Source organism: Grampus griseus, assembly GCF_964374135.1.
Source record: "Grampus griseus genome assembly, chromosome: 2".
NCBI lineage: Eukaryota > Metazoa > Chordata > Mammalia > Artiodactyla > Delphinidae > Grampus > Grampus griseus.
The window spans coordinates 27473591-27489886 of NC_139018.1; the positions used below are offsets into that span (position 1 = coordinate 27473591).

General features: G+C 42.0%; 1 protein-coding gene and 1 pseudogene across 2 annotated transcripts in view; one reads left to right on the forward strand and one right to left on the reverse strand.

Moving 5' to 3' along the window:
- TMED10 (transmembrane p24 trafficking protein 10) overlaps positions 1–16296 on the forward strand; it is a 45347-nt gene that overhangs the window by 5167 nt on the left and 23884 nt on the right. The window contains exon 2 of the mRNA XM_082647757.1: positions 14021–14132. Coding sequence (XP_082503883.1) covers positions 14021–14132 — 112 coding nt within the window. The remainder of the gene's footprint in view (positions 1–14020; positions 14133–16296) is intronic.
- Positions 2709–3835, reverse strand: LOC309818785 (aurora kinase B-like; annotated as a pseudogene). Its single transcript has 2 exons — positions 3427–3835; positions 2709–3211 (listed from the first exon to the last, which is right to left on the reverse strand). The product of its transcript is annotated as an aurora kinase B-like (transcript).

Sequence of the window (16296 nt, forward strand, 5' to 3'; positions counted from 1 at the left end):
ATACATCAGTGTTATCATGTATCACACTGTGTTGTAGTTTTGTATTTACCCATCTCCTCAGGTAGACTTTAAGCTCCTTGAGCAGAGGCTGTGTCTCAATCATCACTGAAATGCCTGTGTCTAATACAGTGCCTGGTACATAGTAGGACTTCAACTTAAGGAATGAATGAACAAATGAATTGACACTGTCCTAGCCTCATCTCTGATCTTTACCTCTTCCTTCCTCTTCACCTCTCTCCTCCTGCCTCTAGCTGTTCTGAATACCTTGCAGTTCTTTGAACACAGTGTTCTCTTAACCTGGACCAGTCTTTGCCTGTACACCCCTCTTGTGTGCTTCCATTACATCCTGTTTGTCACAGCTTACTTTGTGAACTCCTTGCTGTCTTATTCATCTTTGTGTCTTCCGTTTAATATACTACGTAGGCATTGTTGTACAACTGAGTTAAATATCTTAGTCTTATTGACCCTGCATCTGGAGTCAGACAGATTTGGGTTCAGATCCCATCAGCTCCACCATTTAAAGGGTGTATGGTCTTAGGGGAATTACTTAACCTTTCTCTTTGGGTCTCTTATATGTAAGATGGGGATGATAGACTTCATAGAATTGTTAGAAGGGCTAATGGAGGTGGTTTCTTTAATTGTTCAGGGCCCATTGTGGTGGGCCATAGATGTTGGTACTCTTCTTTCCTGTCTAGTGAATGAAAATTGAATTGCTTATCTGACTCCCCCACCCTATGTCATTGCAGTGACCAGATAAAGAATATTTTAATGAGAGGAATTCTGAGTTTTTGTGATTCTCGCATTCATTCAATAAATATTTATTTAATACTTAGTATATGCCATACATAGCTAGGGTTATAGCAATGAATTGCAGACAAGGTCCTTGAGCTCTAGTGGAGAACAAAGACAAAATACAAGTTAAAAAAAATACACACAATGTCAGGTAGTGATAAGTACTATAATGAAAAATCAAGCAGTAGGTGGTAAGGCGTGATTAATGGGGTAAAGTATTTGAGTGGCCAGCGAAGGCCTTTCTGAATAGAGAGAGAAATGGATTGAAATGATGGGTGGGACTCTTTCCGCAAAGATTTCTCCTTCAGGCCCATGTTGGGATGTGTTTTGTGTTAAGATTTCCAATTGAGGTTATCCCTTCCCTACTCATTTCATAAAATGAGGCTAAACCAGGCTAAATAGTTTCAGATTTAAAGACTGCTGCACAGAATTGAAGCAGGAAGTACCAACTCATCATTCATAGTGAATGTAGTTTCCTCATTACTTCAGGTCCATAATAAAAGCCCGTTGTAGGGACTCAGAATCTGTGAATTGAAAACCACATTTTCATAAAGACTAGATGATACCATAATAATTTAATAGATTCCAGTACCATTTATTATTTAGAATGCTTGTTAATGGTGAAAATTGGAGGATGAATTAATTTTAGGGGATGAGATGAGTTAGTTATTGCCTAAGGGTGATTTATGTTTTGGAAATACAGAAAGAGAGAAAGCAATTGTGAGGAGATGTCATAATCATCACTGGAAAGGAAAGAAAAGCCTACTGGTAATTTAGATCACTTATACTTTTTTTAACCTCTTCCAAATAATCTTATTGGTCTAAGGTTTATTTTCATTGTCATTCTTCAAGAGTGCTGTTGCTATTAATAATTCATTTTGCTAAATGAGATTATCTTTTATTTGGATATTACACTCAGTTATGGTCCCTGTGTTTCCCAACTAGCTTACAGATGAGAAAGCCAAACAAGATCATTTGGAGAGTTCAGCCTTGAGTCGTACGCTTATCACAATTTAAGCATAAAAATTATCAAGAAGGATCTTGGCAGTTGGGAAACCATTGGCTTATAACATTTTTTCACACTAAAAGCTGTATGAAAAGAGTGTTTGTGTGTGTGTATGCTATAGCTTTTTATTAAATATAAATTTATTTACTTATTTTTGGCTGCACTGGGTCTTTGTTGCTGCACGCGGGCTTTCTTTAGTTGCGGCGAGCGGGCTTCTCATTGTGGTAGCTTCTCTTGTTGTGGAGCACGGCCTCTAGGCACGTGGGCTTCAGTAGTTGTGGCACACGGGCTCAGTAGTTGTGGCTTGTGGGCTCTAGAGCGCAGGTTCAGTAGTTGTGGTGCACAGGCTTTGTTGTTCTGTGGCATGTGGGATATTCCCGGACCAGGGATTGAACCCATGTCCCCTGTATTGGCAGGTGGATTCTTAACCACTGCACCACCAGGGAAGTCCCTATGCTATAGCTTTAATTGATTTTATTTGGAACAGTTACACTTCAGCTCATGATTGCTGTTGTCTGTACTGAGGGCTGATCTTTTTCTGTTAGGAAAAATATGTCTTTTTCAAATTTACATTTGATGTGACTGTTGTCCAGTGGGTTAGAAACAGGTCAATAAATAGATGGTTTAGTACAGAAGGCTAATTGGTACATTAAAATTTAATAATATTAAAATCTAGTTTATTTTTGTATTATATACAGATTTCTAGCTTTAAATTAAAACCTGACTGTGTTTCCTTCTCCATAAAAGTTAAACAATATGTTACTTTATTTATTTATTTAGTACAAAAAGCTTCAGCGTTTATTAAATAAAGAGGAGGTAGAAGATAGATGTGGGAACAGGCCAGGATCCCCTCCTCCTAACTACACATATGCAGACATACAGACACAACTGAGAAAATGACAGGGACAATTCAGGGGACAGACTGAAGGGCAGAGGGAAACAGCACCCTCCGAGAGTGGGCCCGGACCCAAAGGTGGGCTGAGGCCTGGGCCAGCGGTAGGCGTTCTGAGGGTTTATGCTTGAGCAGCTTGTAGATGAGCTCCTGGGCTCCTGCAGGCATGGAAGGGGGGAACCTCAGGTCCACCTTGACGATGCACCGATGCATCTCGTTGTGGGAAGCACTCTCGAAGGGGGGGTTTCCCACCAGCAGCTCATAGCAGAACACTCTGATGCACCACAGATCCACCTTTTCATTGTGCATGCGCCCCTCAGTCATCTCTGGGGGCATGTAGTCCAGAGTGCCACACATTGTCTTCCTCCTTAGGGAGGGGGCGTGCACAGACCAGCCGAAGTCGGCAACCTTCGGCTCTCCGTGGAGCCCCAAGAGCAGATTCTGTGGCTTTATGTCTCTGTGAATCACCTTCTCCCTGTGGCAGTATATCAGAGCATCTGCCAGCTCCTCCATGGTCGTGGCTGTACACTGCTCAAAAGTGCAGCTCTGGGGGCTTCCCTGGTGGTGCAGTGGTTGGGAGTCCTGCCAATGCAGGAGACGCGGGTTCGTGCCCCGGTCTGGGAGGATCCCACATGCCGCGGAGCGGCTGGGCTCGTGAGCCATGGCCGCTGAGCCTGCGCGTCCGGAGCCTATGCTCCGCAACGGGAGAGGCCACAACAGTGAGAGGCCCGCATACCGCAAAAGAAAAAAAAAAAAGTGCAGCTCTTCTGCATGTTCTTGTAGAGCTCCCACCGGGAGGGCATACTCCAGAATCAAGGAGATCCTTGCCAGTCATAGAAGTAGCTGTAGAGACGCAAGATGTTGGGGTGCTGCAGTTGGGCCTGGATTTCAGTCTCCCTGCGTAGCTGGTGCTCCACACCCTCCTTCTGTACCTGAGACTTGAAGAGGACTTGGAGCGCCACGATGAAATGGCTTTTCTTCTCCCAAGCCCAGTACACATTTCCAAACTTGCCTTTGCCCAGAGGACTCCCAGTCTCAAAGTCGTCAATTGGGAAGGAACGCATTGAGAAGCGTGGGGTCCCACTGCTGTTCTCCACCACCTTCTGGACAGGGGCACCTGTGGGCTGGGCGTTGGAGCGGCTCATGAGGACAAGTGCAGATGGGGTTACAGGCTCCTTCCGGAGGACTCTCTGAGGCCAGACTGAGCTATCTGCTGGCCGTAGGGCCATGCATAGACAGTCTCCTTATGGATCCTTAGAGGGAAAAGGGGAGGGAACTGGAGCCCATGGCACAGCCCACGCCCCTGGCCACTGGCAAACTGGCAAATGACTGAACCTGCCTCTGTTACTTCATTTAAATTTCTCTTGTTCAACAGTTGTCCCCAGCCTTCTCTCTTTTCAACTGGTCTAGAGAAGGGGGCTGCTTAGAATTTGAAATTGCTATACATATCTTTATGATGACTTCTGAAGACTGAGCCTAGTTTCTAGGAAAAGGGAACAGATTTATAAAGGTAATCTAGTGAGATGCAGTGACTTCTGTGTTGTTTCTTGTGTGAATTGCTAACTGGTGGTTGATCCTGAGCCATGGCCCCCAAATGCATATGCAGCCTGGCATCCTGGACAGTAGAGCCCTCTGTGAAATCAGCCAGCTGGCCACAGACCAGAATTCGGGCTCTGAAACAAGCCTCCGACTTGAGGGAGTTTGATGTCATCTGCTTTATTCTGTGCCCCCAACCTCATTGTTCAACACAACGTGTGGGAAATCAAGGGACTAGTTGTTAAGAAAGAACAAGGCTTTGTTTGTGCCTGAAAGGGTCACGCTGGAGGTTTTACCGTAAATAACTTTGGAACAGTATGAAAAAAAACATTTGATCTGGCTTCACCCCCGCAGCAGTATTGTTAGGGCAGCAACTGGTCTTTCCTTCTCATTCCCCTCCCTTCCTCCCTCTCTTTCTCCAGCTTTCTCCCCCCGCCCACCCCCACAACCCCCCAGTTCCCACCCCCCCAGTCAAGTATGACGTATTGCCTATGTTGAGTTAATGTCGTAAATGCTGATAGAAGCAGGAGGAGAGCATCTATCCTTTATCATACCAGTACCTGGAAATCTTCCATGTCTAGTTTTCAGTACTTCTATAAGCCTTCTTAAACTACTTCTGCTCTGTGCTCTGCCATTGCTGAATTGTGTTGGAAATTTGAAAGAATTTAGTGTTGCTAAATGCTGCTTATGGCCTTTCTAAGTTTGACTTTGTTCTGGGTAAAATCTAGATGTGATCCTTTGATTTCAGGGGTGCTGTTGGTAGACTTGGTACTTGCTCTTGTTTGAAAGATCAGAGTAAATTTGTTTTCTGCCCATTAAATATAGCTTCTGGGCTGACAGAGTGGTCCATGTTCTTAGTGTGTAGTACTTGTGGTAGTCTCTTGCAAGTATTCTGATGCTATTTTTCTAGTGTAAAACTACAGCATCTTCAGTGATTTGGTGTTCTTTCTGATTGGACCCCACAGTTTAAGATTCACCGTGAACTATTACCAAATGAAGCGTATAGACCCACAACCCCTGATCATTATATACGCACCCACAGTCCTCTCTTCTCCTCTCCCCACACTTAATGTTATTGGGTCCTTCATGTAGTTTATTACTTATCGGGTAAAACGCTTGCAGGAATTGCTGAAGTCATCTGGTATTTCTTTCTATCCCCTGTTAGCAGCTAAAATGATTCGTTGAATACCTGCTTTGTTAGGCATTTTGTATCTCTTCAGTTTCTAAATCTTACTGCTGCTTCCTTAAGGTTTACCTGTCTGTCTTTTCCTGTCTCCAACCATTTAGGCCCTAGTCACCCCTGGGTTTAGTCGATGCAGACTACTTTATCTAGTTTGCCATCTATTAGCACTTTTAGATTGAAAGTATGGTTAGTGACCTAATTGTTTGTGGAGTTCTGAGTTAGCACTGACAAGCAGTTACCATAATAGCAAAAATGCTAACAGTAACAACAACGATGCTAATAATTACACTTACTGAGTGCTTGCCAGCTGCCAAACACTGTTCTAGGCACTTTACCTTTATTAAATTTAATTTTCACAATAACCTTGTAAAGTACATACTCTTGTTCTTATTTTACATATGAGGCACAGAGAGGTTAAGGAACATATCCAAGGCCTTACAGCTAGTAAGTGGCCCAACTGTGATTTGAACACCAACCTGAGGCCTGACTCTAGAACCTTCAGCCTAACTACTATGCTGTACTATCTCTCAAAAGGAGAAAAGGGTAGGTGTTTCTGTTTTGGTTCATTTTTGTTCAATGTATAGGGCTTCTCCAAGGGACTTGGCTGTTTCTGAATTCCTGAGTTAGTCATTCAGGAGTTACAAGGTTTATGGTTAGCCTTAAAATAATATGTACACATTGTATACTCAGTATTATACCCCAGATTGGTCATAAACCTGAGGAAGACAGAGTGCAGGTAGGAGCCTGTGTGAAGGAAATTACATCTTCAGAGTTTCACTAAAGCTGCAAGCTGATTGACCTCTGCTGCTATGGTAGCACACCCAGAAAGACGTGGATTTGGCTTTTGGTTTTTAACATATTCTTGGACTGGTGGGGTATGGAGCTGATTCAGCAAATGAAAGCAATGTGTGACCTGTGACATTAGAAATACACAGACTTGCCACCTTCCCCATAGATCATATGTCATTTTATAAGGGTAGGTATAGACTTGTCCAAATTAACTATTTGTATTTACAACATAAAAAGTATATGAAAATGTTTATTTACTTGCTTGGCTTTGATTATAAATTTCTTGAGAATCTGGAGGTGTATATGTGTGTGTGTGCGTGTGTGTGTGTGTGTGTATGTATGTGTATGTATGTGTTTGACTTCATCTTTCTGAATAGTATTTTTTTACATAAGCTTTTTATCTTAGGACAGTTTTAGATTTACAGAAGAACAGTGAAGATAATACAGTTCCCATATACCCCACAGCCAGTTTCCCCTATTGTTAATATCTTATGTTAGTATGATACATTTTGTCTGTCACAATGAACAAGTATTTATACATTATTATTAACTAAAGTCTATACTTTATTCAGATTCCCTTAGTTTTTACCTAATGTCCTTTTTCCCTGTCCCAGGATCCCATCCTGGATATATTAAATTTAGTCGTATTTCTTTGGGCTCCTCTAGATTATGACAGTTTCTCAGATATTCCTTGTTTTTGACAGCCGTTTGAGTTTTGAGGAGTACTGGTCAAGTATTTTGTAGGATACCCCTGTATTGGGATTTGTCTGATGTTTTCCTCATGATGAAACTGGAATTAAGGGTTTTGGGGAGGAAGACCACAAAGGTAAAGGGTCATTTTCATCATATCATGCCAAGGGAGCATATTGTCAACATGAATTATCACTGTTATATTGACCTTGATCATCTGGCAGAGGTAGTGTTTGTCAGGTTTGTCCACTGTAAAGTTACTCTCCCCCCCGCCTTTCTATGCTGTGCTCTTTGGAAGTCACTATGTGCAGCCCACACTTGAGTGGGGAGTATGCTTGACCTCCTTGAGGGTGCTTTTTCTAAAATCTCATAAGTTAGCTGAGAGTGTTCAGCATGGGAGATTTTCTTCTCTCCCAGCTTGTTTGTTTGTTTGCTTGTTTAATCATTTATATTATTATGGATTCCTGGGTATTTATATATTGAATTACAGTCCAATACTGCTGTATTTTGTTGCTCAAATTGTTACAGCTTTGGCTGTCGGGAGCTCTTTCATTTGGCTCCTGTGTCCCTTTGACAAACCCCTGTTGCTTTTTGTCTTGTTTTGTTTTCCAGCGCTTCTTTACTTTCTGGCACTACAAGATGCCCCAGGCTCATCTTGTGTATTTCTTGTCCCAGTCCTGGGGTCAGCCATTTCTCCAAGGAGCCCTGGTTCCCTTTTATTGGAGAATGGTATTAGAAACCAAGATCTGGATGGGTAGTATTATTTTTAAGGTATCTTTTCCTGACACTTTTTTTTTTTTTTTCAAACACACTTGTGGTAGCAGCAAGTGGCCAAAAGTAGTCCCAGCCTTCTTGCAACTTTAGAGTAAGGCTGAGAATTCCCTGAGCAGCAAGAGGAGCTAGGATGGGGAGAGAAGTGGTGCTAAAGAGCAGAGGCCCGCGGTTCGCGAGCGTTCATCCAGTTCCTTCAGGTCCCACCTCTGCGTTATTAGGTCAGGCAGATTGTTATGGAGGGTCACTAAAAGCATCCATGTGAATTGTATTTCTATCTTTAGCAAGGCTGTGGTTGAAAGTGGAGAGTCTAATATTGGTCACAGGCCTTTCACAAGAACCTTCCTGATAAACTGTTCTTGTTTAGTTCCAGGAAAATTATCTCTGAAGATAAATTTGTGAGCTTTCATCAGGAAACAAATGATGTGTAACCCAACTTGTTTCTGTCTTAGTCTCGGCTTCCAGAAAACTGAGAGCCAAATTTATTATGCACATACCATTTGCTTAGTTCAGGTTCTTGATAGTGCCTATTAGTTTCTTCCTCCAGGTGAACTGTATTCCTTAATTCCTAATTGCTTTATTTGCCTAGTGTTTGGACCTAAGCTACTTAAAGATCCTTTTGAAGTAGGCAGGGTATTACCTTGAATGTGTGGTCAAGGAAGGGGGGCAGGCTTCAGGAGCAGAAGAACTGCTCAAGAACCTGTTTTCTCTGGCCACTGCCTAGAATCGTCCAAGAAAATCCAATTCTAAATAAGTCTTGTTTTCCCAGTGGACCTGTATTCTCACTTATTTGATGGTTTTGGTGTGAGTATTCACATATTCTTGACATCAGCTACTGTGCATATACATACAATTAACACTTTCTTCCCTACTTTGTAAGTTGTGAACTTTGGTTTGCTTTTCTTCAGAAGGTGTTATCTAGAAAGAAGTCTTTATTACTTCCCATTCCTTGATGTCATATGGGCAAATTTTATGCCTTGATATTACCTTTGGTTAAGAACTTTACAGTAAGTTTTATGTTTTTATTGTTAAGGGGGAATCCTTTAAGGGTTTGCTGTTATAGTAGGTGAAAGTGGCAGTTATCATATTACCAAGGTGGTTCTGTAGTAGAATTTAAGAAGAAAAAATAAAATCTCTTAATTTTTGAGAAACCAGATGATCTTTTAAAGTGATCTGTAATCAGAACATTTTAATTAAAGAAATTTAAAACCATTATTTTGGCCTATTAGACTTTGCCGGCTCTGGCTAGTCACTGAGATTTGCCCAGTTTTTTTTTTTTTTTTTTGCGGTACGCGCTCCTCTCACTGTTGTGGCCTCTCCTGTTGCGAAGCAAGAACCCGTGTCCCCTGCATCAGCAGGCGGACTCTCAACCACTGTGCCACCGGGGAAGCCCTTTCCTTTCTTTTTTAAGGTCAGTGGCTTGGCTGCTTAATAACTGCAAAGTTATGAACTACGTGGGAAACCTACTGATTTTCAGAAAAATTCTGGGATCTGTTAGAATCCCCAACTGTCTATAAGAGCCTAACATGAAGGTTAAATTGTCAAGTTGCCTGTCTGGATTTCCAGATATCTGGATAGATACCCTTATATAGTTGTGTCATCTGAAGGTCATAGGGAGTATAGAAATGTGGAGACACTGATGGAAATGTGATCATTATCACACACTACTTCCAGGAGGTAAATTTCATGCTGATAAATGGTATAGGCAGTGATGGGTGTTTTGCCTTCAGCCTCTTGTAAAATATTTGCGTCTTTAATACATTTTCAGATGTCATAGAAAGAACCAGCAATGCAAGTGGTTCTACCATGACTATAGTTCCTCAGTACAGTGTAGAAGAAGACAATTTAAACAATTTTTACTCCTTCCGAGAACCAGTTGGAAGTGTGGATTGTATTCGAGTCTTTCAGAAAAACATGGCAGACTTCTTAATTCATTTTGCAAAGTACTCAATGAAGGATTTTTGCCACTGCTTAATAAGAGTTTTCTGACCTGTACCTAGGATCCTTTGTCATCTAAAGAGGCTCCTGTCCTTAAATAATTTTTTTTGAAGAACCCTTTTAAAATCTTAGGAGAGGGGCTTCCCTGGTGGCTCAGTGGTTGAGAATCTGCCTGCCAATGCAGGGGACACAGGTTCGAGCCCTGGTCTGGGAAGATCCCACATGCCGCGGAGCAACTAGGCCCATGAGCCACAACCACTGAGCCTGCGCGTCTGGAGCCTGTGCTCCGCAACAAGAGAGGCCACCATAGTGAGAGGCCCGCGCACCGTGATGAAGAGTGGCCCCCGCTTGCCACAACTAGAGAAAGCCCTCGCACTGAAACGAAGACCCAACACAGCCAAAAAATAAAAATATATAAAAATAAATAAATAAATTTAAAATAAAAAATAAATAAAAGTATTCTAGGGCACAGGTATTAAAAAAAAATCTTAGGAGAATGCAAAGAGATCATAAGCTATTATTCTAGGAAATAACCTGGTTGGGCAAATTTATGCCAAGTCTTGTAAGTCTGATTAAGTTGAATTGTCCTTTGTTTGGCTTTTTCTTTTAGTTGATAATTCAGGAAAAGTATCACATGAACAAGAGGCCTTTAGGAATTTCCAGGGCTGAATATTCCCATGCAGATTGTTTATTTATTGCTGACTTCAAGGCCTCTACCTTGTGGCTGCCTGCTAATCCCTCTGAGGTGGAGAATGCAGACTGAACAGTGCCATGTCCCACTCAAGAGGACTCTCAGACTCTCTGACGTGCCCCAACCCAAAGAATCCATCAGATTCTGTTAGTCTTTCTTGGCTTCTGTGCATTTCACTTCCTTCAGCCATTCCTGCTGTGGGGCTGCAACATGGAATGTGGAAAGAGCATAGGTTTTAGACCCTGTCTTCAAATCTACCTACACAATTTATTAGCTCTGTGATAATGAACAAGTTACTAAGTTTCTGCCTCAGTAAAATGGGGATAATAAGACTGGCCTCTCTGGGATTGTTGTGAGGATTAAAGACTATGTAGGTAAAGTTTATAACATAATTCCTTAATCCCCGTATCCTTCCAAACCACTCAGTTGTAGACCCCAGACCTAAATCATATAATACTTTTCTTTGCTCCTGCATCCTGGCTGCTAGGTGCGGCCACTAGAAATCCATGGTCCCTGATCTCAGCTCTCACCTCAGTGCTGCCCAACAGTTCTTTTGTGTGATTTTAGCCAGCTTTCTGCCCGTCCTATGCAGAGGTCAGATATCGGTGGCCCAGAAGTTGTTTCTATAGACATTTTTTTTTGGCGGTACGCAGGCCTCTCACTGCTGTGGCCTCTCCCGTTGCAGAGCACAGGCTCGGGACGCGCAGGCTCAGCAGCCATGGCTCACGGGCCCAGCCGCTCCGCGGCATGTGGGATCCTCCCAGACTGGGGCACAAACCCGTGTCCCCTGCATTAGCAGGCGGACTCTCAACCACTGCGCCACCAGGGAAGCCCCTATAGACATTTTTTGTTTGGCCTTGAGATAGTTTTTCAAATGTTGGGATTGGTTGTGAGGATTTAAAAACTAGGAGATTTCAAATAACAGTTAAAATGTTTAGGTTCTTTTGGAGAATTAGATTGTCTGAAAAGCTGGCATGCCATGGTAGTAATTGGTTTCTCCCTTGAGACCAGCCTGTCTCCTGTCTGCCACATTGTTCACCACACCCCGTGGACTTGTGCTGGCCCGGTAGACTCAGTGTATGCTGCTTGCTTGGTCTTTGTGGGCATTCACTTTTTGGTCTTGTCCTGTGGGCTCTCCGGTTTTTTTGTTTGTTTGTTTTTAAGTATTTATTTCGTTATTTAGCTTGCGCCAGGTCTTAGTTGAGGCGTGCGGGATCTTCGTTGCGGTATGCATACGGGATCTAGTTCCCCGACCAGGGATCAAACCCGGGCCCCCTGCATTAGGGGCGCAGAGTCTTACCCACTGGACCACCAGGGAAGTCCCTGGGCTCTCTGTTTTTATTTTATTTATTTATTTATTTATTTTAATTTATTTTTTTTCTCCATTTTTAAAATTCCTCAGATGTGGCCCCTTCTCTCCATACACAAAGCCTTCATCATCTCTAACCTGGAGTACTGGGTTAGTGTCCTAACACATCTTCTTATCTCTAGTATTGTCCCTCTTGAGTCTGTCTTCACAGTGTTATCAGATTTATCTTTCTAAACTGCAAGTTGAATCGCATCACTCTGATTTCAAATTCTTCATTGCCTTTTCCACTTTGTGCGCAATAAACTCCTTAGCATGATGTTGTAGTTCTACATGATCTGGCTAGTATCTCTCCAGCCACTTAACCTCTCTGTGCGTCAGTTTCCTCCTGTGGAACATGGGAGAAAAAATACTTGTTACCTGTAGGGTTATAGTGAAGATCAAGTAAAAAATGCATATAAAGGCCTTGGCACAGTGCTCAGCATTTAGTAAGTGCTTAATAAATATTAGCTATTAGTGTTACGATGATACCATGTTTTTGTTCTGTTTCGTTTTTCTGGACCTAAGCCTTCATATTTGCTGTCTCTTCTACCCTGAATGTCTTTACTCCTATTCTTCCCTTGATTGCAACTCATCCTTCATGACTCAGCTCCTGTGTCACCTCCTCCACGATACACTCTGTGACCCTCCATAATCCCATGGCACAGACGCACTCTCCACACTGCAGCGAAGTTGTCTCATTTCTTATTCTTCTCCTATTTATACTCTTAAGCCCTTCAAAGATGGGAACCATCTTCCACATCCTATTTCTCCAGTGACCAGTGCAGATCCAGGCATCTTAAATGTTTCACAAATTAATGAATGATCAACATCATTCATGGCAGAAGATACTTGGTTAATATTACTGCTGTTACTCTTAGGGAATTTAGATGTGCCATGAAACCTTTTTTATTAACCCATCATTTCAAATTTGTCTATCAGTGGTAACTATTCTTTTGTTATGTTTTTCTTCACAAAACTGAAATAACTTTATTTCTGACCATAAGTGATACATGCCTTTGTAGAAAAAAAAATTATAAAGAAATCTCACTGCTCAGAAATAACTAGTGTTATTAAAGTGCTTTAAATATATAGGTTTATATGTATACTATTCAATTTTTATATTTAAAATCTCATCTATAATTGAATCTTGTTTTACAAACATCATTAGAACGTCCAGTTTAATATAATTAATCCACTATTTTTGTGTTCTACATTTCAAGTAGCTTCCTGTCTTAGGTCATGAAATGTGCCTTCTGCCAAGACAACCATGTGCTCTAGAAAAGAAGCCTGAGACCCGGTCTGTCATATTACTGTGTCAAGCCCTTGCTTTATATGCGACCGTTCACTTACCAATATATGCCGCTTCGTCTGTGCTTACAGGCCATTCTGTAGGAATGGAGCGGTTTAAGTTTGGAAAACTAGAGGCGACAACCTGGAAGACAGGAATTATCATTTGTGGAAGCCAAAGATGTCTTTTTTAGGAGTAACTTCTTGTTTATCCCCCTGCCTTCCCCCACCCCTTGTAGCCATTAACATAATCCACATAAAATCTGCAGGAATAGCTCTGCCAGATTTTTCCTCCAGGCATGCCTTCTTTTCCTTCACTCCTTGTGTCAGGTGCTCCATTTCCACTCTCCACCCCTCCCCCCAACCGTGTGTCAAGATTTGTTTTAAACAGGAAATGTGTTCTTATGTATCTTTCTCCTTTTTGTATATTCTTTCAGTAATTATCCACTTCCATTTTCCCTTTCTAGGAAATGATACTGATCTACATTCTATAAAGTGAACTTTTGCTAATAAACCCACTTTATATCAACTATTATCAACTGTGTGAAATTTGCTGTATTTGGGTTTCACCTTCTAATCCAATTCCTGTCTTTGGGAATGGTTGGACCATAGTGATCATAACAGACTGTCTTTTTTTTTTTTTTTTTTGATAAATTTATTTATGTTATTTATTTGGCTGCATTGGGTCTTTGCTGTGCACGGGCTTTCTCTAGTTGCGGCGAGCGGGGGCTACTCTTCTTTGTGATGCATGGGCTTCTCATTGTCGTGGTTTCTCTTGTTGCAGAGCACGAGCTCTAGGCGTGCGGACTTCAGTAGTTCTGGCACGTGGGCTTCAGTAGTGTGGCTCGCGGGCTCTAGAGCGCAGGCTCAGTAGTTGTGGCGCACGAGCTTAGTTGCTCTGCGGCATGTGGGATCTTCCCAGACCAGGGCTCGAACCTGTGTCCCCTGCATTGGCAGGCGGATTCTTAACCACTGCGCCACCAGGGAAGCCCTAGACTGTCTTTTATAGACAGTGTTTCTTTCCATTTCTCCAATTTCTATAAGTTCTCTTCCCAAGTATTATTTGCTGCCTGTTCTTACTTACTTTTTACTTTTAGATTACAGATTCTGCTGGCCATATTCTGTACTCCAAGGAGGATGCAACCAAGGGGAAATTTGCCTTTACCACTGAAGATTATGACATGTTCGAAGTGTGTTTTGAGAGCAAGGGTAAGTAAATCAGAGTATTTTCCCTGAATTAAGCATCATCTTCTAAGCAAGTTAGAGCATGAACTTTCTCTCTTGGTCTGGGCAAGAAGAGGAAATGAAAACTACATTTGCTGGAGTGCACACACATATAAGTGAAAGTTGGCGCATTGGTAGAGTTCTTCATGTGCAGGAGAAGGCATTTCTTGAATCCTGTGATATACTTGTCTTGAATGATAGAGCTGAATTTGGTATAGATGCTAGAAAATAGTGCATTTATATGCTAGTGACATGTTTTCTTTGGGATTAGAAGTAGGGTCTGTCTGACAAATAATGTATCGTCAGAAGCAGTTTCGATCTCCAGGGCACTTGCTGTTTCCTAGCCCTGATAACTTGCTGTGGCTTCTTCTGTGCATCTCCAGGCCAAGAGTCCTTAGTAACTTTTAGGCTGATTGATTACCTGATGGCTTCTGTGCTCAGTGGTTGGGGACTTTTTCACTCCCTATTCTTCAGCTTCAAGGACACCAGACTCTAAAAGCTGTATGCATTTATACCTGTTATATTACTTGGGACCCTTTGGGGCTGCAGGACACAAAAACATAACTCAAACTGGCTTAAAGAGGAAGAAGAGAAAGACCATGTGACTCTCTGAACAGGGAGGTCTGCAGTGTGGTACTGACTTCAGGCAGGGCTGTATCTTGGGGTTTTAACGGTATCATTGGAACCTTACATTGTTTTTAGTGCTTCCTCTTTTTGCCTCCATTTGACTATTCTCAGGCTTTCTCCGTATGCTAGCAAAAGGACTCCTGGCAATTTTACATTTATAGAATGTTCAGAACATACGATCCTAGAAGAAAAGCAAGCACCTTTGCCAACACCTCCAACATATTCCCAGGAATAGCAAAAGAACCAGCTGCTTTTAACAGTTAACCAGAAATTGACCCCTGATCTAAAGTGGGTCAGTTTAGCCTAAAAGCTAAGGGAGTTTGCCTGAAGTAAATGGAATAATAGGTTAAGAATAGAAAATTAAAAGACTGTAATAGTGATTTCATGACTGATACCCTTCTTCCTGCCCCCACCCCTGCCAGTTCCAGGATGTCTCAACAGTATTCTAGACATTTCCACATGGTTGTGCTATTCTTACCTCAAAACTCAGATATCTAAGACTGTATTCATGACCTACTCTTTCAAATTAGTTCCCCTCACTCATCAGTATTAACACCATCCTTCCAGTTACTTGGGCTCACATATTTGAAATTACATACTTTTGTCTTTTCCAGTCTGTCATCAAGTTATGCTGATACTTCTTTCAAAATACCTCCTGTATCTGCCACCACACAGATCTGAACTCTAATCTCTCAAATCATGGATCTTGTCATTAGCCTTCTAACTGATATCCCTGCTTTTAATATATCCAAATACTGCCACCAGATTTATCTCCTAAAACACATCTTTCATTATGTCAGTCCTTTTTCAAAAGCTTTCCCTTCTTTGTAGTGGCAGTAATATTCCTGTTCTATAGAATGAAACACAGAATCATGAAATTTTCAAGCTAGAAGGGATTTTAGGCATCATGGCTTTTAATAGTCTTTATACTCTTGCTCCATCCAACCTTATCTTCCTCTGCCCATCAGGCCCCAGTCATTCTGGTTTGCTCTGCCTTCTAAACATGTCACATTTATTCATTTGTTGGAATGCTCTCTTCCCATATGAACATAGGTTTACCTTTAGTTTTGGGGTTTTTTTGTTTCTCTTTTTTAATATTTATTTATTTGTTTGTTTCGGCTGTGCCAAGTCTTAGTTGCCCCACGTGGGATCTTTGTTGGGGCGTGTTTAGTTGTGGCATGCAGACTTCTTAGTTGCAGCATGTGGACTCTTAGGTGCGGCATGCATGTGGGACCTAGTTCCCCTACCAGGGATCGAACCCGGGCCCCCTGCATTGGGAGTGTGGAGTCTTACCCACTGGACCAAAGGGAAGTCCCTATCTTTAGTTCTTTTAGAATGCATCCCTCAGCCGTTCTAGTCTGCTTGATATCTCAGTCAATTGATTGATTCATCCATCACTGTTCTAGGTGTTGGGGATATAGCAGTGAATAAAACAGAAGTCTCTGTTCTCAGTGGAGCTTACATTTTCATTGGAGCAAGCAGACAATAGACAAATATAAGTCAAATGGGGGCTTCCCTGGTG